The 21,125-nt window shown below is 43.7% G+C and overlaps 1 protein-coding gene across 2 annotated transcripts in view; it reads right to left on the reverse strand.

Moving 5' to 3' along the window:
- Positions 1 to 21,125, reverse strand: part of CDH4 (cadherin 4) — a 412,941-nt gene that overhangs the window by 70,696 nt on the left and 321,120 nt on the right. For both annotated transcript variants that reach the window (XM_088064463.1, XM_005524827.2), the window contains exons 6-7: positions 15,798 to 15,942; positions 2,805 to 2,977 (exon numbers count right to left, since the gene is read on the reverse strand). In XM_088064463.1, coding sequence (XP_087920589.1) covers positions 2,805 to 2,977; positions 15,798 to 15,942 — 318 coding nt within the window. The remainder of the gene's footprint in view (positions 1 to 2,804; positions 2,978 to 15,797; positions 15,943 to 21,125) is intronic.

Consider the following 21,125-nt stretch of genomic DNA (forward strand, 5'->3'; position numbering starts at 1 on the left):
AGATGTGGAACAGCTCCAGAAGTTATTTTTACACCTGCTTTGCATTGCAGAAGCAAGGGAGAAGGGTCCAATGGAGACTGAAAACCTGGTTCTGTATCACCACAGCTTACCTTAATCATTTCTCAGGCACTGATAAATGTGTCAATAAGTATTTGGAGAAATAACTGGTATCCAGGGAATTTATCTTGGTTATAGGAGTTTCAGCTGAATAGGTCAAATTTGTTAACATTTTAATTTACACAAATCTGCATTCCAAATATTGCTCTTCATCTCCTTTTCCTAATGACAAGGAAATGTCAGCAGCAGAAATCCAAATTCACTCCTCTAATAGCTTCCTCAAGTTTTCAGGAAAAACAAACAAAAACAAAAAAACCAGTCTGTGGTACAGTAATGGGGATGTTTGAACACAGTTTTCAACTTAGACACAATATAACTTTATGTTAATGAACTGGGAAGTTTTGCCAGTTCCAGATGTAATCCTGAATGTAGGAGAGAGGGCTGGGAATAAGCATGCTCCGTAGCTTCAGGGCAGCCCCAGGATTATGCCCAGAGCTGGTTGTTCTGCCTCGATCCAAGTGTCCCTTGCCCAACCTTGTACTCAGCTTGGGACACTCAACACCAGATTTCCACACACAATGTGCCAGCTGTCATTTCCTGGACCCTGAGCACAAGGGAACTCCCATGAAGCACATGGTTCCCCTGCAAGTTTTTAAAATACTTCAGATGCAATGAGAGAAACACTAAAAAAGACAACCATCCTGCCTTATCCTTTCCCCCTAATTATCACCTGCCTCTTTTCTGAGCTGATTTGCTGAGATTAAAACCTCTCTCCCACCAAGTTATCCCAATCTGTGTTTCTGAAATTAATATAAAACGACGACCTTTCTCTGCCCATAGAGCCCTGCATTAAAATGCTGATGTCAGGGGGGCAATAATAGTTCTTTCATTTCCATAAAATCAGCATTTTCCTGCCAGAATTCCAATTTCTTCTCTGAGTACTCTGCTACCATCCCCCTGGGGGCTGCCAGCCAGCTCTCCAGCACTTGTTTCTCCTCCTCCACTGCGAGCCTGCCGCAGGCTCCAGCCCTGCCTGGGATAATCTACCTGCTTAAGATTCAGCCAACTTCCCAGCTCTCGGAATACAAGGAGTAGGGAAAGGTCAAATCTGCCCTAGGTTGTGCTTGCAGAGTCTGCCACATCAGGTGGGAAGGAGTCCTTGTACTCCCCCAGCTCTGCTTCCTGTCTTCACCTGGAAATCTGGAATCTGCAAAGCTCTCTGTTCTCCTGCCCTTCTCCTTGGAAAGCTGTTTCACACACTGTGTCACCCCTGGGCCAGCTCACCCTGAAACAGTGCTGAGGGTGAGCCCTGTGCTGTTCCCAGCCAGCATTCCCAGCCAGAATTCCCAGCCAGAATTCCCAGAGGCTGCCCTGCAGCTCCACACTTGCTGCTGAGCTGCTGCTGGAGCTTTTATCTGCTCTCAGCAGTTGTCTTTGGGATTCCTCCCCAAGCTGCTCTGAAGCTAAAAAGCAGCCCCAGACATGGGAATGGCACGGGCACAATCCCTGGCAGGGAATGTCTCCTGACTGGAGCCTGGACCAGCGCTCAGCAGCGGGGACAAAGTCTGCTGCTGGCCAGAGGGGCACGGGAAAAATCTGCAAGGTGCTGGAGGCTTCACCTCTCAAAGTTTAGGTCCCAGGCCCACATGTGGGGACTCCTGCTTGCTCTGCCCCTGCCCACAGGGGAGGAAAGGAGGGAAAGAAGAACAAAACCGGTTTCTGGTGCCTTATCCCAGGAACACAGCACACTGGGCTCTCCCAAATTGGACTCTCCCACTGGATGTGTTAACTCTGGGTACTGCCTGAACATAAATGTCTGAGCCTCAGACTAAGCAAGTCCTTCCTTCCATACTCTCTGTGGCCCATTGTTCCATGGACAAATGATCCTTCCTTCAATTAGCTCAATTACAGGAGCTCCCCCAGTTGCACTGAGCTGCACTCCATGACCTGCCCAGTCCGATGGGGAATTAAAAACAGAACTGAAGTTCTGGGGTTCTCTCCCTTTACACCCATTGATCCCATCCCCTCCTTCCCCACTCACTCCATCCCACCACTGACACTGCATTGATTTTTGTTTAACATCTGAGGTATAAATGCTTTGTCCTTGAGCTACACCCACAACCAGAAGAAGCAGAGCTCTGAGAATCACATTATATAGTTTACACTGGCAGAGTATTTTTTTGTCAGTAAAAGTGAAATTTCTGTTGCATTTGAAAAAGCTGCACATTGTAAAACACCAGAAAGAAGAGGCACTAAAGGCAGAACATCACACAAACCCAAAATCACTGGATGACATTTTACTAGTTTGGAAATGACACAAGGACACAAAGTGTGCTGAGTGCAGGCTGTGTTCCTTTTCCACGGGTAACATGCAAAGAACTAAGGTCTAGAAGGGGCTATAGATGTCTGGCACTTTATTGCCCCCCAACAGAAGCGGGGACAAATGACCATTTATTCATCCCCTTATGCCTCCTGGAGTATTTTCTATATCTTTGACTTTTACAAACTTAGGAAAGGAAAACATCAGCTCCAGGAGTTTGAAGATGCTCACAGGGTTTCATCGACTGCTATGGATTAAGACAAAAATATCACATCAAAGCCACTATGCCCCACAGTCGTTGCAGAAGCAAAGACTGTGATCTCCACACCTCAACTCAAGCTTTTAGAGGCTTGGGATTAAAGACAGGTTTTGGGCTTTTCGCATCAGCAACCCTCAACACCACCTGGTAAGACGGATTCAAACTCACCTCCCTGTCGAGCCCAGCAGCCACGGTGACAATGTCCCCTGTCTCGCTGTTAATAGTGAACATGTTTTGTGAGGGGCTCTGCGGGGTCTGGGTGACGATCCTGTACCTCACCATCCCGTTGGCCGTGGTGCCGTCGTCCGCGTCGTTCGCCGTCACCGTCATCACGTAGGTCCCTGGGAATGAGCCAAGAGGAATTATCAGTGCTACCTCATTGCTGAGCAGATTGTGGTCCCATTGACCCGGGGTCATGCATTTGGTTCAGAAATGCTATGGAACAGACATCTCACTTCAATCCAGCCAGCCAGGCAAGGCGAGGATTATGGAAATAGCAACACTGCTGAGATAGATGATCTGGAAGGATGCTGATTGCACGTAACTGGTAGACAGAGAGAAGTCATCTAAGGGTATGTATGATTAACTTCTAATTCTTTCAGTGATTGTAAGTTTTAGGGCAGCATTTTTTTGTCCTGCAATTTCATAGATACTCACAGGAGTTTTTTTCCATCCAATCACCGCATTCATGTGCATTCAGAAGTAGAATTTAATAGTGGAAAGCCCATCAGACTTCTCAGCAGCTTCAGAAGGACACTATCAACATGCCCATGCCCAGTACAGGAAGCAACTGCCTGCTGCTTCCAGTTCTTGGAGAAACATCCACCTTTCCTGTCCCTCCAGGATTAAAAAATCCATTTCTGCAGAGCAAATACAACAGCTGCTGCCCAGCAGGACAGAAAATCAATGATTTGGTATGTGTGGCCAGTGATGTATTGAATTGTTGGTTTGTTTCTTGCTAATCATCAGTGTCTTCATTTGCCTTGCAAAAAACAATCCCTACATTCTCAATGCTGTCGGGAGCGCACTGATGCACTGACAGGCTCATTAGCACTGGAGTTTGGCAGCAGGGTGTTTTGTTAAAGTGGGAAATTATCATTATGAGCGTAAAAGATGTTACTTGATTGGATGGACTCCTGCAGCTGCATGGTCCTGTGACCCCCCAGAGCTTGTGGGGCCCAGCTTTACACTTCTTATATTGATGGGAGGGAATGAGTGGAAGAGCAGGCACACACTGCTCACACAAGGCAACCTGCAGCAGTGGATGAATATGATGATATGAAACCTGAGAGGAGGAGTGGGAGGCAAAGAGAGACAGCAAAACCAGACAGAACCTCATTTTGTGATCACCAAACCCAACGGCATCCATGAAAAGAGGGAAGGTGCCACTCCAAGACTGTGCATTTGGGAAGTCTGAGCACACGGACCAGCTTAGGAGCCTGCCATGCTGGAGAGATGCAAAGTGGTCCTGGCAAGAGCCTGAGCTGACTCGAGATGGAGCCACACGTGGCTTTACAAAAAGAGCTGAGTTTGTTCTGGTCTCTGGGTTAGATGTGAGCCATGGGCAAACTTGAGGATGTGTGGCTGCATCCTCTGGCACACCCAGGTCCCCAGCCTGGTCACACTGGGAGCTGCCACACTCTTCATGCAGGGAGACCAGAGAGCTGGAGAGCTTGTTTGCAAAGAACTTGAAAAATACCCCATGCTCTAAATGGCTGCAGCATTTTGTACCTTAGCCAAGTGTCTTTAAGCCACTCAGCATGTAGGAAATCCCCCCAATACCTTTCCCAAATCTGGGAAACCAGTGTTTCTCAGTATTAGCAAGAAGTTTGTGTTTTTGCACTTGTGTGAAGTGCTTGGCTGATCTTCCATCTGCCTCAATCAGGCTCTTTTTGTTCTTGGTGGTGATACATATATTCCTGTGAGTTTTCTTAGTTCAATAAGAATTATAGATTAAAAAATAAATGAATGTGTAAAGCAAATCTTAATGATGAATACATTCCTGTTTTTCTGCAATAATCCTGATTCACATTTGAGAAATGAAAACAAACTATTCAACAACTTTAACATTCTCCCAATCAATAAACTTCAGAAGACGGAAGGAACACTGAATTGAAACAAGGCTGTGCAAGCAACAAATTTTCTCTATTTTCTCTACAAGCATTCGTTTTTTGCTCTTTTGCAAAACCAGTTATCACGAGACAGCTGATACAAATAATGAAACCAACCCTTAGATAACTACAGGGAAAATGTACAGGAGAAATTTAAATAGGAAATATGCTGAATGAGATGTTTGATTTGGAATTTATGTTATCTTAATGCATTCAATACTGAAAATATCTCTGAACAGAATGTCAAAACCTGGGGCTAATGAAAACAGAAACGGAAGAGGAAAACAGAATCTATTTTAGGACATGTAAAGTCCTAGGATGTATTCCAAAAAAGAGGTGGTATTTCATGATGCACTTCCAGCTCAAAAAACAGCTTTGAAAGTCATTTGGACTTCCAGGTTCAGACAAGGGCACCCCACAATTGTGGTCCCTCCTTGTGTGGGATGTCTCAGACTGTACTGTAGTTTCCAAAATTACCCAGAACACGTGTGAAATTATGGGTTCCCAGCTTGGCAGGGGAACCTGACAGCCTGAAACTGTGGTGGGAGGGGATGGGGGGACATCAGCTGTACCATGGATGAAGAGCATGGAAGGTCTCCTTCACTCTTTCTGTGACCCTTTTGCTTCTCTCCTGCAGTGTAGCACTGCACTGAGCACATCTGCTCTAGAGAAAAAGGACTGTTTCAATAGCATTTGACCTACATCTCTATAAAGGGAGATGGGGCAAGAGAAATGTCTCTAAAGTCATGAACTGAGCACCAGGGAGCTGTATTTCAAGAGGCAATCTGCTCCCTATCTCCTATCTTTAATTTTGATTATGAAACCCAACCACAGAGAAAATAAAGAGAGGAATTTGGCATTAATTACTATCTTGTAACTTAATCAAACACCCTCTGCAAAGGGCCCTGTGTGGCTGCAGCACATGATGGAGTTACAGCAGCCGCTTCCTTCCTGGCTTTCCCTGGAGCTGCCTGTCTGACCACAGTCTGCTGTAAACTGGCTGCAAATTGCTTCTCCCTCTCCACAGTCTGGACAGGGGCTGGTATCTCCTCTCCTTTCCCTGTGCTCACACTTTTCCCACCTGGCAGTGCTGACCGACAGCATCTCCTGTTCCCCCAGCCGAGGGCACCATCCCTAGGGACGGCTCCCGAGGGATCAGCTGGAGTAACCCACACCACTGCCTCTGTTCCACTTGGCTTGCTCTGCATTTAGGCTGTCTTTAACAAGATGTATCCTCCAGATACCTGCGTGCTGCAGTGTGAATGACACAAACATAGATCTGTGCACAAGAGTATTCAACAGAGTTATACACAGATAAAGTGCCTGACATCCTCTGGGTGCTGTATTAACTCCTGCACTATACTCAGATGGTTGGTGATGATCTACCTGCAATAAAAGTAAATAATGTCATGCTTCTATGTCCTTTGCATGGAGATACATCTTCATGTACTTTATATTAAAATAAAAGCAATATATCCCTGTATCCAGCCCCTAATCCTACACAAATTAGGTAAATATACAGTGGCAGAGAGCACAGCTTTAACACACTCAAGGATCGAAGCTGGTATTGTTTGTTTTTAAGTGACTAAGTACTGACTGCCCAATCTGGACACCCACAGGATGTGTGTGTTTTGTGGAAATAAAAGTATTAACCACACCCTATTTACAGCCCTGTATTATACCCAAACAGAGGCTAGGAGCAGTTACTACAGACCAGAAACACTGAGAAAACTCCACTCAGGACCCTGTACTCTGCCAATTTTGTACCAGATCCTGCTGGTGGTGATGAAACTACAAGAGTAAGTTGAACAAGTGTAAACAGAGCAAGAGGGACTTTATACTTTCAGTGCCTGAGAAAAGCATCACCTTTATTTTTCTGCTCTGCACTCAAGCACACTGACAACATTAAATGAATGCATAAAGTGCCCAAACTCAGAAATTTGCCCCAGCCTGTGCAGTGTATCACAAGATGAATACCCAGTGCAGATATAACAGATATATATCTGATATAACTGCATTAAACTACACACCTGGCCTAACTCAGGTACATAACCTGTTGAAAGAAAACAATTTCTCATCAAATAAGGCACATGGTGCATTAAATAAAGTACCAAACCTAGTACATCATGTCAATATTAAATCAAATTTTCTGCATGTTGAACAGCTCTTCTGAGCAGCAGATTGAATTACCATGCACATCTAGTGATGACAAGATTACTGTGCATTAGCCTTCATTAATTAATGTGCGGAGTTCATATATCACCTGAGTCAAAATTAATGGATGGCATGACAAAGGACATCTATCAATAAAAGGCAGGACCTCCAGAATCTGTAACTTGCCAGTGGAAACCCTTTGGTTTCCCAGAGCCCATAACCTCCCAGATGTTATTTTGTCAAATGAGATGGTTTTGTTTCTAACCATGGATAAGATACAAGAGAGAAATGCTTGAAAGCAACCCTTATGGAAAATATTCCCATTGGATTAATTAAAGTTTCTACAGGATAGGCAAAAAAATGCCTTACAGAACCTGGGGGAATGGAAGCAAAGGGAGATAATTTATACCTGTACATTCAGTTTTGTTTGTCAGTTTTAAAATGAATTGCATCTCCTTCTAAAAGACTGCGAAGAGATTTTGTTAGATTCACCATATCTCATTCCATCTATATATGTTAAGGAAAAAGAAAAGCAAAACAAGAGAGATAACTGCCCTGAGCATGTGTAAGCAGATAAGCACAGTCATAAACAAATGTCCCCCTCAAATCACTCTGGAATCTGAGAATCAGCTCAGTTCTTTGTAGCTCAGACAATCCCAAAGCATGCTGAGGGCTGCTAATTCCCCTCACGTTGTCTGCAATCTCTGCCCTCCCATCTATGCAACTTCATTTCTCCATAAAGATGGAGCTTTCAGGAGTTTAAGGCACACAAACAATATTTTGGCACAGCTGTGTTCCTGAAGTCTTTGTTACAATTGCTTTATAATTGCCATTTTTCTAAGCTGGTTTGATATCCATTAGTTAGATTTAATACATGTCAAAATACAGAGGTAATGGGCACTTACTGGGAAGCCAGTAAAATAGAAAAATAAAAACTCCTTTCACTTTGCCCTTTATCCCACATGTCTCTGCAAAAACACATAATCCTCTCGATCTTCTATGATATAAACAGAAAACACTAAAACTTTACCCACTTTTTACTGATAATGCTGTTTCTCTATCTAGCTTTATCTTACAGTTTATGTTTTTAAATGGCTGGTAAATGGCTGCAGAATCATTAAAGGTTGGTTAACCTTCTTAGTCTAATTCTGACCTACAAGATACTTAATTTAATCATTCCCACATGGAAAAGGACGGAATCATTATGTGCAGACATGTGGTGATAGCCATATTACATTAGATCTTCATTAACCCAAGTTAATAATGGCTTTGTACTAATGGAAGCTTCCCCTTACTCCTCATTTTTTCCCCCCAAATTGGAAAGCTCACTTAGTGGAGCCTCTGCATCTGATGCTAGAGATGACAGTAAGAGTTGTGGGAAGATTAAATACTGAGCAACAGTGTAAAATTTACAACATTTCCTGAAGCCAACATTTTCAACTCAGAAGAGTTTCCTGGTATTAGTTTCCTTCCCCACAGAGGATGGGAAGCTCAAGCCCCTACTCATAACAGGGAAATTCACATTTCAGGTGATTTCACCCATTGCAAGGAGGTCTCAGGGACAAAAAGACCCACAACAAAAGCAAAGGCATCAAAACCAAGTTCCAAGACAAGTATGACAGGATCCTGAAAAAATACAACTGAACTTTCTGTAGCGTTAAAGACTAAAGCATTTAATCTAACAAACCTGCATCCTCAAGTCAAAAAATTAAATGTGTTCAGTGGGTGATGGGAAACAATTTCACACACTCATTGCTCAGGGTTTCAAATGAAGTTAGGCAGCTGACCCAGCAACAGTGCTGAGTGGAGTCACAGAGGTGAGCAGGAACATGGACAAGACATCAAGATGACAGAAGTGAGAGCAAGCACTGCAGGTGTAATAAATTGCAAATATACTTAAATTAAACTGCATCCCACATGCTCTGGATAAAAAAAATGAAGTAGAAGCAGCACTTTCCTTCTGAATGGTATTCTTTCTGTCGTTACTGATAGCTGCTGTCATTCTCCTTCAACATAATTTTTGTAATCATTGGCAAATTTTGACCTTTCAAGCAGCTAACCTAATTCATAACGGATGCCACTTCCTAATTAGCAGAGACATTGGATTCTCAGCTTCAGACAGGGCAAGAGCCAACCTAATGAGAATAAAGAGAGTGAGCAGGTCTGGAGAGACAACAGAGAGAGCTGAAGAGGCTGCTGTCACCCAGAACGGAAATAAGATCTCCTTATTGTTAAAAATGGGATAAATACCTCCGGAGAGCCAGCGAGCAGATGCACTGACTGCAGCACACACATGGCCCTTGCCAGGTTTGAAGATCACTCCCCTCCAGCAGCCTGCAGCCTGCTGAGACCCCCTTACCCCAGAGAAATCTCACCAGTCGAACATCAGGATGGGCAAAGGCACATCCAGCCTCTGAGCAAATGGTTCTGGCTGCATAAATTCATGAGGTTCAGCTCAGCTGAGCTCCTGCACATGCATCCTCTCGATTTCCAGGGCTAATTTGAAGAAGGGGAAAAGCATGACAACTCAGGACAAGGTATCCTGAATATCCCCACTGAATTGTGCTGAACAGCACAGCCAGGTTTCATGCTGCACTGAAGGCAGGTGTGACTCCAGAAACCAGGCAGCCCCAGCTGCACACAACCTGACACTCAACACATCCTCCACAGGGATCCAATCCCTGAATTTTGACACTAGAATACAATACAATACAAAGTGGTGTAATATAATAGAAATGGTATTTTATATATATCATACTATGCTATTTGTAACTGCTGGTTAAAAGGAGGCAGAGTGTAGGCTATTACAGTGTTCAGTTGTAACTCCCTCCTACACTGGTGTCAAACCTTGATTTCTGCATTTTTTTCCTTTACATCAACTTGGCCTTTTTTTTTTTTTTTGGAGGGAAAACCCATCAGTCTTGAGATTTGCATTTTTTTCTCACTTGCAGTCCTATAATTCACTTCCTTGCTCTTGGGACTGGATGCTACTGAAAAGGAAATTAAGAGCACAGATTTCATAACCACTCACCTCGAAAGAAAATGGAAAGCACTACCACATGAGTTTGCAGAAAAAACAATTTCTTATCTTAAAATTGTGCTTGGCTGAGCAAAAGAACTTGAAAAAGAATATTGTGTATCCTAAGTCTGTGTGTAATGTGCAAGAGAATAGAATCAGGTTGGACAAAGCCATTTTTAATGGCATATGAAGTGCAAGGATAAGAGCAGCACCTGCCCAGGGTGCAGAAGATGGCACTGCCATAGATGAATATATTCAAGCTTGGGATGGATCCAGAAGTAATTCACACAACCAGTGAGTACCTCTGGGATGAATGGAAGAATCCATTGAGTCCTACTCTGACCCTCTGGAATATTTGACCTGTGCATGATCTCTCTGAAACCTTCAGCATTTGCATTATTTTTAGTTTCTAGTGCTACAAACCAGAACCTGTGGCAGCCCCATCCATGAACCTCTTCAGGTGCTCTCTTGAACTGGCACCTTCCTAAATGAAGAGTTCTAAAATTACCTCCAAGCTGAAAAAGACATATTGAATGCTTTGACTATGAGCAGCACGATGGTGTTTTTGGAATGGGTTGCAGTGGCAGAAGAGGGATTCACTCTGTGTCCTATCCATTTTTTAAAATGAATCATCTTCTCTTCAGCTCTCAGGCCCTGCCACCCAGCAACACCTGCTCTTTTCCTTCAATGAACAAACAACCAGGCACACCAGGCACCTCCTCATGAATTCCACTGTCAGGCTGGAGAAGAGGAACAAGCCAGAACTGCAGAATCCAAATTCTCCCCATGAATATATATATGAATGCAACTATATGCCTTAAAAGATTAATTTCACAAGCCTTAAATTGCAGTTTAATTTGAAAACTAATTCAGCCTCATAATTGGCTTTCTGTTCAAATCACTGAGGCTAAAGATTTAAATTCTTAATATTCAGATGACTTTCGAGTTTCTGGCCCCATCTGTGCATTAGTCCATGGTGTTAATCTCTGAGGGAATCTCTGCTGGCATAGAAATAAAATAAACAAACTGGGACACTAGTAGAATAATCGGCTTTTAAAATCCTTTTTTTTTTTTATATACTGCTTATTTTTTATGAAATTTCTTTAACTCAATTTGCCACATATAGATTTGGCTCCCAGCTATTTCATTTTTTCACGTGGCATGTTATCAACAATTATTCTATCAGAGTTCCATGGACTCAGGAGGAGATGGAGAAATTTTAAATTACAACATTTCTCATGTAAGAAATACTAATATTCCTTTATTTTGGAGGACTCTCTATACTCAGCACTCATTCACACCACTCCCAAGAAGGATGGTAGGAGTAAACTGTCATACAGAACTCCAGGAGAATGAACAGAGTTTAAAAGAAGTCACTTGGACTTGTGCTGTTGACTTGAAAGGGACCAAGATGTATCCAGAGTTAGTGAAGTGGAAAGGATGAACAGGAATGGAAAAGGCCAGTCTGACAGGAACAAATTGTTTTGGAGAGACGAGTTAATTTTTGACAATCTTTCTGTTAAAACAAAATAGATACAACCCAGAGCAAAGCACTCAAGTCACTGCAGAGCATTTCACATTGACCTTTTCAGAAATGAACGCTTCAGTTAAGTAAGACATCCACATCCTTCTGCCAGGAAGGGTTTGTGGTGGTTATAGCAAAACTAAGCTTCTGCAGAGATGGAAATAGTCCTTCTCCATCACACTATTGTTTTGTGATTGAATTCCCTTTCTTCTTTCATATTTAAGCATTTTCATGCCATCTTATTAATTTTTTTTTAAACTGTAAGTTTCTCCTGGAAGAGCCCTCCCCAGGGACACTGCTGGGATCCTGCACGCCCAGCAGAGGAAGTTCAGGGGCTGTGCTCATGGCAGGCGGCAACTGCTGCTGTACAGAGGGGAAAATCCCACTCCAAGCTCCAGTTCCTTCCTGCTGCAAGGAGGTGGTGTGATGCACCTCGGAGATGTGGGCATGGAAAAGGCAGCAGAACCCTTGCAGGGCAGCTGAGCTCTGCACTCATCCTGCTTTGTCAGCGCTTGAAAGGCAGCGCGCAGCTCCGGGAGAGCTCTGCTGATTAAGGCTGCCAGAGGGAGCAGGGGAATTTCAGCTCCAGCTTGCAGCTGCATTTTTAAAACTTGGCTGTGTTCTTCACACAGAGGCAAAGTTCAAAGAGGCAGAACATTATTCAACATGAGTAAAACATGGTCTTTTAAGATACACTTTCAAACAGTGGCACTTTAAATCAAAACAACTTGTGGAGGGGGAGAGTGAGGAAGAAAGATGGTCCTGTGGAAAAGGAAGTCCTGCATCACTAGTGTTCTGCATTTTTGAAGGGTCTGCTTTTACACATTTAAATTGCCCAGCTACTTGACCTGAGGATAGATAAGCCAGAAATGCAATAAACTGTTCTTCCAGAGAGTATCAGAGAAGGAAAGAGATGCAATTCAGTTTAAGAGCCAGCACATCAGAAGATGTCCAGGGGCCAGTTCTCACTACAGAGAACTTCACCAAGAGTGAGCTCCTGCTTTCAAGAACACTATGCTGTGGCTCAAGACACTATTTCAATTAAGGTATTATAATCCTAACCAGCAACAACAACCTATTATAATTAATAGTACTTGACGATTTCTTTTCTGTTCCTGCCAAGGATTGCTTCAAGGTGACTTGCAGAGAGCACGCTCCTTGGGAACCCAGGCTGAGTGCTCTGCAGGCTGGGAAGCCCCTTAAACCCCATCAGACTGTCTAATGAGTATCTTCACAGCGCTGCCAATTCATCCAGCTTTTGGACAATTTTGTATTCTGTACAAATTTGTATTCCAGGCTAAAGCAAACTTGCTTCTGCGGGAGGCTGAGTGCCCAGCAGTGTCACACCGTGCTGCAGGCTGGAGCACGCCTCCTTCTTCATTCCCATTCCCTTGGGTCACTCCACTCTCTTCTGGCTTCTTCGCTGTTCAGGAGGTCACATCTTGGCCACCCTCCATGCCCTGGCCTGGCCTGGCACACACTGCAGCTCCCTGCCAGGCTCAGAGATGAGGCCCCACACTCTGTTCCAGGTCACCACACCCCAGCCCAAGCGGGGACCAGGCTGTGTTTGGGCACAGCCCTGCCTGGTGTGCACACACAGCCCTGCCTCTGCTCCAGCCTGGTGCCCAGGTGTGCTGGGACAGCTTCACAGGGCCCCTTCCTGCTCCCAGGACTGGATCTGCTCTACTGGTCCTGCTCAAGCCTTACTGGGGCTTTCCCTGCAGCTCAAGGTCACTGCTCAGCCTCTGCTCAACAGCACACATTTGATGGTCTTGCTCTGCTAAAATTTCCATGGGTAGAGCTCAAGCTCCATATATCCTTTTTTATGTTTTTTTTTTTTTATTAAATCTGGGCAAAGAGCCTTTGGCTGCTCATTCTAGTTGCCCTCAGAGTCAGTGTTTATTTGGGATACTCTAGGAGACCTTTCTCATCAGAGGTGTGCAAAATTAAGAACATTGCAGATACTGTCGTAATCAAGTAATCCTGCATTTTTAATCACAGCCATTATAAATGGGCATATGGAAGATGTGAGAAATAACAATTGCATGGGATATCCAGGGAAGCATTTTCAGTCCTCAGGCATAGTTCAGCAGCACTGAGCAGAGAAAATGAATGCTGAACTCCTGTAACATCTAACAAGATTTTTTTGGTTTGCTTGAAGAACGGATATTCACACATATGCAGATATATTTTCTAGATCCATATCTAACTTACTGTTGAATCAGTACTGAAAAAATTTTGCTGTTACCTCAAAGAATATGCAGTGTCTTTCATTTCCCAACTGCTGCCAGAAGTAATCGTGAATTCTGCTCACGTATTTCTTCTCTTGCAATGGCTAGTGTGTTATCCTAAATTGTTACAATATTCTGAGACATACTGAACTAATAAAAACTTTCTAAATATTTGCAAGATCTGTGCTTAGCTAAATACATTGTCTCCACTTGTCTCTGCACAAAAGAGGGACATAATTTTGAGGTAAAGGAGGAGGTATTCCCTTTAACTCCATGACCTTTCTATCACTTTCTCAAAGGCACAAGATCACGTTTCTTGCCAAGCACACGGAATGAGGGCCTCGGATACCCAAATTCCTAGGAGGCTGTACAAAAGCAAGGAAGAGAAATTCAATACTAATATAAACCTTTAAAAGAATACCGATTAAACAGGAAAGAGAGAGAAAAAAAAACCCTGACAAATACATCAAAGACAAATGTAATTGCTTTTGAATAAAAACAGATTGCTTTTTACCTTCCTGCCTTAAAGGCAAGCACTCCAGCTTGGGATAGAGAACACCAAAAAACACTGCTAAGAAGCAGAGGCACAAGTATTTTGTAGGCAAAATTATCCTGTTCTATTTAATAGCTCAAAGGCTTATCTGGATTTCAGACAAGAAGAGGATGCAATTTACTGCTTCTTTGACAGATGAGCAGAGCTACTTAAAACATTTGGGAACACTTTGAATATTGATCTGTCCTCGAATAAGATGTAAGAAATTTGATTTGCTATGGAAATGTTGTATCAATCTTCAAACCTTTATATGCCCCAAAGTGGCCTTCAAATGAAAGCTGGAAAAATTCTCTGGGAAGATGTCATTAGAGCCATCAGCTCAGGGACTTCTCACGCTCCCTCCTCCAAGCAGGACCGGGTCAGGACTTTGAAGCTGGGACATCACCACCCAAAGGAATCAGAAAGCGAGCTGTACCTATTCTTTGCTCAGAAATAATGTCACGTTCTGTCCCCACCAGGCGTCCCCCACAGCTGCCCATCCCTCACAGTGCTGGAAGACAATCAATCACGACTGTGAATCACCTTGTTAAAAACAGTGCCCACCGGAGACTTCCCTCTCACACCTCCAGTGGAGCCGTGATAAATGTCTGCTGACACACACCAAAGTCACGGGGTATTTAACCCCTCAGCTGGCAAATAACCAAGGAGAGAATCCAGGAAAAAACTCCCTCTGATATCAGGAGACTTCCAATTGTACTGGTGACACACAACAATTTATGTTCAAAGAATGGATACATTCATTTTAGTTACACTCAGCAATGAGCTAAACCAACCCTGCTCCCATATTGGAGACTGCAGGGTTACACCACACTTAAGTAACAAATCAACAATAGAGTTAGAAAGAGAACAGTAAAGATCTTTATAGCTCTGTTTTTTCCAAGCATATAAATGTGCTCATGTAAAAATCATAATTTTTCCCCATACAACTTACACATTCACTGATTTTTTACCCATTTATTTCCTGAAATTCTTCAAAAACTTCAGGTATTCAACTTCCCCATTGTACCCTTTGTCGGAAAAGTGTCTGGGGACAGAGGATGAGCCTGCAATTTCAATGCAAATATTCCCACTTCTGCAGGTTTGCACCAGGTCCCAAGTAAGAAAGTGTTTTCTTGAGACAGAGCCTTCTTTGGAGTCTGACTGGATGCCAGATATTGAGCTGGCAAATGACTGAATTAAATATCAAGGAGGAGGATATTGAGCATTTGAGACACAGGGTCAGTGAAAGGCCACTGCCAGGCTGGCTTTCAGTGCTCTGTAATTAGAGTAACAGCCCTGTACGTGTGCAATGAGTGCATGAGACTGGTGTGACAGAGCATTACTGTACAAAACTGCTGCTTTTACTAATTCCACAGCCACCAGGGAACACTAGGATCCAGGTTCCCTCCATCCCAAATCTTCACTTTCTCCTCACCCAGAAAAAACACCAGATTGTTCCCACCTCCATCAGTCTTACACCAAGAGCAAACCTCTCCCTCATCCACTGTGCTCCCAGCAGAGCCCAAGCCACCAGAGCAGATCAGTGGCTGAAAATCTGTGAAACTTTGAGACTTTTTTTTCAACTGTACCTGGTTTAGAGCCTTCGTCAACAGATCCATTATAGACTTGGTTGATGAACTCGGGCCTGTTGTCATTCATATCAATCACATAGATGTAAAGGTCAATAGGATTCTCCACCTTGTTTCCATTCATATCCACGGCATGAGCCCGGAGCTGGGAATGAGCACAATGAAAGCACAAGATCAGCAGCTGGATTTGTTGCAGATTGATAGACTGTTTTGCAAGGATTGACTTTACATCATAAATACTTTCTCAAAATTGAATGGAGCCAGTATTTAATTCCAGCAGAAAGCACTGACATGGTTTCCATCTACACTCGATTCACAGACAGTTTTTCAGAGCTTAATAGAATATTGAAATAATATTTTAAACAGTGATTGTCAGTGGAAACACTTCAACTCTGGTGTAGTGATGCTATCCTATCCCCTTTGCAGCTCACAGACCACTCTATTTTAATTTTTAAGACAGATTGAACCTTGTCTGACAATCTGAAAAGCAAATTTTGCTCAGTTCCAAATAAAGTGAGGAAATTATTTTGCGTGGGAGGTTTCTTATGGGAACCTGCAGCATTTCACACCCGTAATACTAAGGATTAGTAAGTGAAGAGATTTCAGGATGATCTTAGTAATGTTTATTCTTTATTTAATCATGGTCTCCAGGAACAGCAACAGCTTCCGACCCCATTGCTCTGTGCACCAAAAGACATTTAAAAACTCCCTTTCCTTCAAATAATGGGAGCCCCCATGGCACTAAGAATGCAATTTCCTCAGGCTTGAATAAAATACCCAGTGCTGAGGCATTTCAATAACCAGAGCCACAGTGTTAAGCCCTCAGTTAAACTGAAACTGCAGCTTTATCTTATTAGCAATAACCATCAGTAATAATGCCCAGAAACAAGAGCATCTGTTTTCTGAACAAAAGAGACAGATACAGCATGTCAAAATGAGTAATTAATAAAACAAAGCAATCACAATAGTCTGGAACAATCAGTAACCAGGTGAAAAAAATGGATAGCTTTCTCATTAAAGGGAACAGATGGCTACTCTAAATGGTGTGTGGCTGAACGCGCTGCCGATGCTGGCGTCGGGAGAACTTCAACAGCGAGGGAAGAGCTGCACGGCCCCCGACCCGGCTGCCAGTGGGGAGGCACTGCCTGGCTGTGAGTACTGCAGATTTTGGCCACCATCCCTCTTCATTTCAGCCCCTGTGAGCACTGCTGATTCTCCACCCTGCCATGAGAGCTGGGGACGGCACTTGGGATGGCCGCGTGACATCCCACAGAGCTGGTGGGCTGAGGAACCGAGGCTTCAGAGGATGCCAGCTCCACAGAGTCACAGAACCACACAATGGGCTGGAAAAACCTTAAAGCTCATCTAGCTCCAACCCTCTGTCACAGGCAGGGAACCTTCCACTGGACCAGGTTGCTCCAAGCTCCATCCAACCTGTGCTTGAACACCTGCAGGGATGGGGCAGCCACAGCTTCTGTGGGCAACCTGCTCGTGCCAGGGCTGGCTGGAGAGGGGGGCTGAAGGACAGGGGACACACCAGCCTGTGCCATCCAGCGGGATGGAGGCCTCTGGTCCCTCCCAGCAGTTCCCTACACCATCAGGCTGCTCTGGGAGCTGACGTGACAGGGAGGTCTCCAGCTCCTCTGATGCATGACAAATAAATGTGCTAATTGCATTAGCCCTGGTTCCTGCCTTTCACTCTGACTGTGCTGGTGATTGATGCAACTTTCCCCTTCATGTATGGTGCTCAGAAGTCTAGAGCTTAACAAAAGGAACTGCACACCATTAGGATGGGCTGGATTAACGTTTAATCAAGCAAAGAGAACAAACTGCCACGTGAAATGAGCTGGGAGAAAAACACTTTTTTTTTTTTAAAAAAAGGAAATTAAGCATCACGTTCTCTTTAAAGCCTGAAGAAGTCCAGCTTTGCTTTCAATGCAGGGTGTACCATTTGTGTTTCATGACTTGCAATGCTCTTAATATCTACATTTCTTTCCTACATAGGAACTGCTTTGGCTCCCACCTGTTGAGCTATCCTTCATCATGTCAGATGTAGCAATTCAATAACTTTACAGTCAGAGGTCAGACAGTCTTTGAAAAAAAGTAATTCAGAGCTAAAATTAAAGTTATTATCTTCAAACTAAGGCAGCACTGGGCTCTCTCTTACAGCATTTCCAGCAGCGGAAATGGTTCCATTCAGAGATAAAGCAGAGAGCAAAGCTGGTATCTCCCCCCTCAGATCTGACTCTCCCCCTGCAAATTTTTAATTACATTCGATGGCTTTTGTTTGAAATCTTCAGGAGTAAGGGATTTCTCAGCAATGCACATCTATCTGCTTGTTGCACTCACTGAGCACATGTACCCATCAGCGCGTTACTGCCTGCACTCAAGGCAAAAATAATTCAATAAGCAAGACTGCAGGAATCTCATCAAACCTGTGGTGACATGCTCAAGTGTCCCAAGCCCAGCACCAGCTCTGGGCTAAGCTATGGGAGGCAGGGCTGTGCTGGGCACGTTGGTGTGGTCACTGGTGCCCTGACTCAGGAACATGGAACCCTCTCTCCTGCTCCTTTGTGTGGCCTGGCTTCAGTGAACATTTCTACTCTTCTCCTTTTGTGCTTGTTTGCATTTGTTTTCTCTGCCCGTACTCCCTGAACAACTCTCATGTGCCAATGCCTCCATATCTCCCACAACAGTTCTCTGTGGTCAGTGCCAGATGTGGCAGAAGGAGAAGGGAGACCTGAGCCAGAGGGTTGAATTTCAACTCAATGGGAGCTCTTCCTGCTAAAAACTAATCCTTGTTAAGAGAAAATTCCTCATTAGAGACCATCCTCAGCAGAGAGAACCAAGGAAGGAGGGACTCCAGGGGGTCAATCTGTCTGCTGGGAAATTGGCTGGATCTCCAAGGCAGATATATACTACATTTCCCTTCCTTAATTCATCTTCTCCCTCGTTCTCTTGTCCTACTTTAGGTATTCATGAGGCATCCTCAAGCTGGACAGCACACTTTGTTCTGGAGCCATTCCTCAATGGCCAAGGTGCAGCTCATTTCTGCGAGGCACAGTCGGAGCCCACGTGGTGCTCCGTGGCCACCTGTGACCAAGCCACCTCTGCCACCTCTATTTTGGTGGTGGAGTGATGGAGGAGATGAAAAGCAGATGCATGGGAGTGCTTTTACTTTGTAGTAAAAGGTGATGGTTGAGCTTCACCAGACACACACATCATTCTGAGCTGGAAAACACACCAGTGGAAGGTCAGGAGACATCACCACAGGACACATGCCAGACATGGGGCATGCACAAGTATTCAAATAGGAGCTGGTGGGTGGCTGAAGAGACAGTTAAGAAACATTTATAACGTTAGTTTAAAATATTTACATTTTCCCCAAGAGGGAGAACATGACAGGAGTGAAGAAGAAATAGAATCAAATGAAATACCTTGCAAAGGATTCTGAAAAATTAATACATGTAGCCAACTAATCTCTAGCTGATGCATCACTCTGCTGTACCAGCCAAGGAGCTGGCTCGATATTCTTTAACAAATATTGTTTAAAAGTGTGACAATTATTGCTATCATATTCAGCAGCAGCTACCATAGGTCTCTGAGGTTTTCCTACTGACAGCTTCCAGTGTAAATGTAGCTGTTGGCATACAAATGATTTGGTATCATGATTATTGATTACACTGGAGGCTGGTGGTATCTGAAGGTAGTTAGTCAAAGTCAACACAGTGAATTGTGTTAAATATGAATATTACTTAGGCACTAATACTACTAATACAAATATACATTATCAGTCAGTGACAGAGCCTTTAAGCAATAAGCATACAATGTCATGCCTAATTTGTGTGCTCTTAATTGTGATTAAAAGTTCAATTTAGAGCATTGTGACACAAATGGCTGGCATTATTCAACATAGTTCAAAATACTGGAATTAGCTCTTGTATCCCTTAATTTGCAGTAAAATTGTTTTGTTCCTTTGCATTTGAAACAACTCTGTCAGTCTATAACCCACCTGTTCTGCTCCAGCCATTGCTCAGGGAGTATTTCATCAGCCTGATGCTGACAGTGCACATGCTGTCTGGAACTGGATTAGGACTTGCTTCAAAGTTTCCCTATAATGCATATTACTTGAGTATCATAAGCAATGATTACTTACAGACATGTTTATGCTGATGTCTTTTGAAAACAGAGATTGAAAAACGTCTTGGAAAACTAAGCTACCAATTTTCTATCCCTTGTACTTGCCAGGCCTAACTGCAGCTTAATATGAAACTGGTGTCTGGATCAGAAAAGACATTCAGAGCCACTAATTCTGTCAGCAGCACAAACGGGACTTGGGGAGCGCAGCTAAATAAGGCCAAGAGAACTCATGCATATTAAATAATACTACCTGCTGAAACTTACTTGGCATGCAGTGAACATTTTAGGGGCTGACTGCAAGGGGAGATGCAGCACGTGCCTGCCACAGTGAGACAGCAGAGAAATGTGGGGAATGTGTCCCATGGCTGTGTGTCCCATGGCTGTGTGTCCCATAGATGTGTGCCCCATGGCACTAATGATGCTGGGGTGGCTCCCAGGGCATCACTCAGGTCATCACTGCCACCTGTGAAGTTCCACACCACAACCTGGGGTTGGTTAAGTGGCTGCAGAACCTTTTCATTTTCCTCTGCTCGTATTTTCAGCTGACTCTGAGTCTGGGATGTCTGTGAGGTCCCTGGAGGGTTTGTGCTCTGGTTTGGAGTGCTGACAAAAACAGATGAGGCCAAAATACAGCTGAAGTTGCAATCAGTGGGAGTGCCAGCTCACACAGCACCTGGGCAGGCCCTGGGAGTCCCAGAGGCACATACATCTTTACATACCTCAAGCTCCAAATGATCCTCCCTAAAAGTTCAAGAATAATCACAAAAATAGGGGAAGTTCTGCTGCAGAACTCCTGATCTAATTAGAAAAAAATCTGTTTCACCTTAGGGAATGAGGCAGATTTCATCAGACAAATGGCTTGCTGAATGCAATACTGGTGTTAAAACACTAGTATTTTAAAAATGGTAGTCCTGAAGCAATACAGATAATTATGCATAAGAAAATATGTGTTGAAAATGTGGGAGTTAATGAAACACAACTCTTACATGTAGCCTCAGAAACACTTGCAAATTATTGTTCTTTCTTTTATAATTAGTTTTTAGATTACCTGGGAACAAAAGCAGCAAGGACAACACTTGAGAGTGACAGAGATGCTGAGAAGACTCTGTTCTGTTTGGAGCTGCAGAAACCTGAAGCTGTATAAATGCACACACCTTCAGCAGGAGCACAAGGCTGCATCAGGCACAG

Source organism: Pseudopodoces humilis, chromosome 19 (assembly GCF_049639895.1).
Source record: "Pseudopodoces humilis isolate 2021_Gansu_Grassland_sample_001 chromosome 19, ASM4963989v1, whole genome shotgun sequence".
Lineage (NCBI taxonomy): Eukaryota > Metazoa > Chordata > Aves > Passeriformes > Paridae > Pseudopodoces > Pseudopodoces humilis.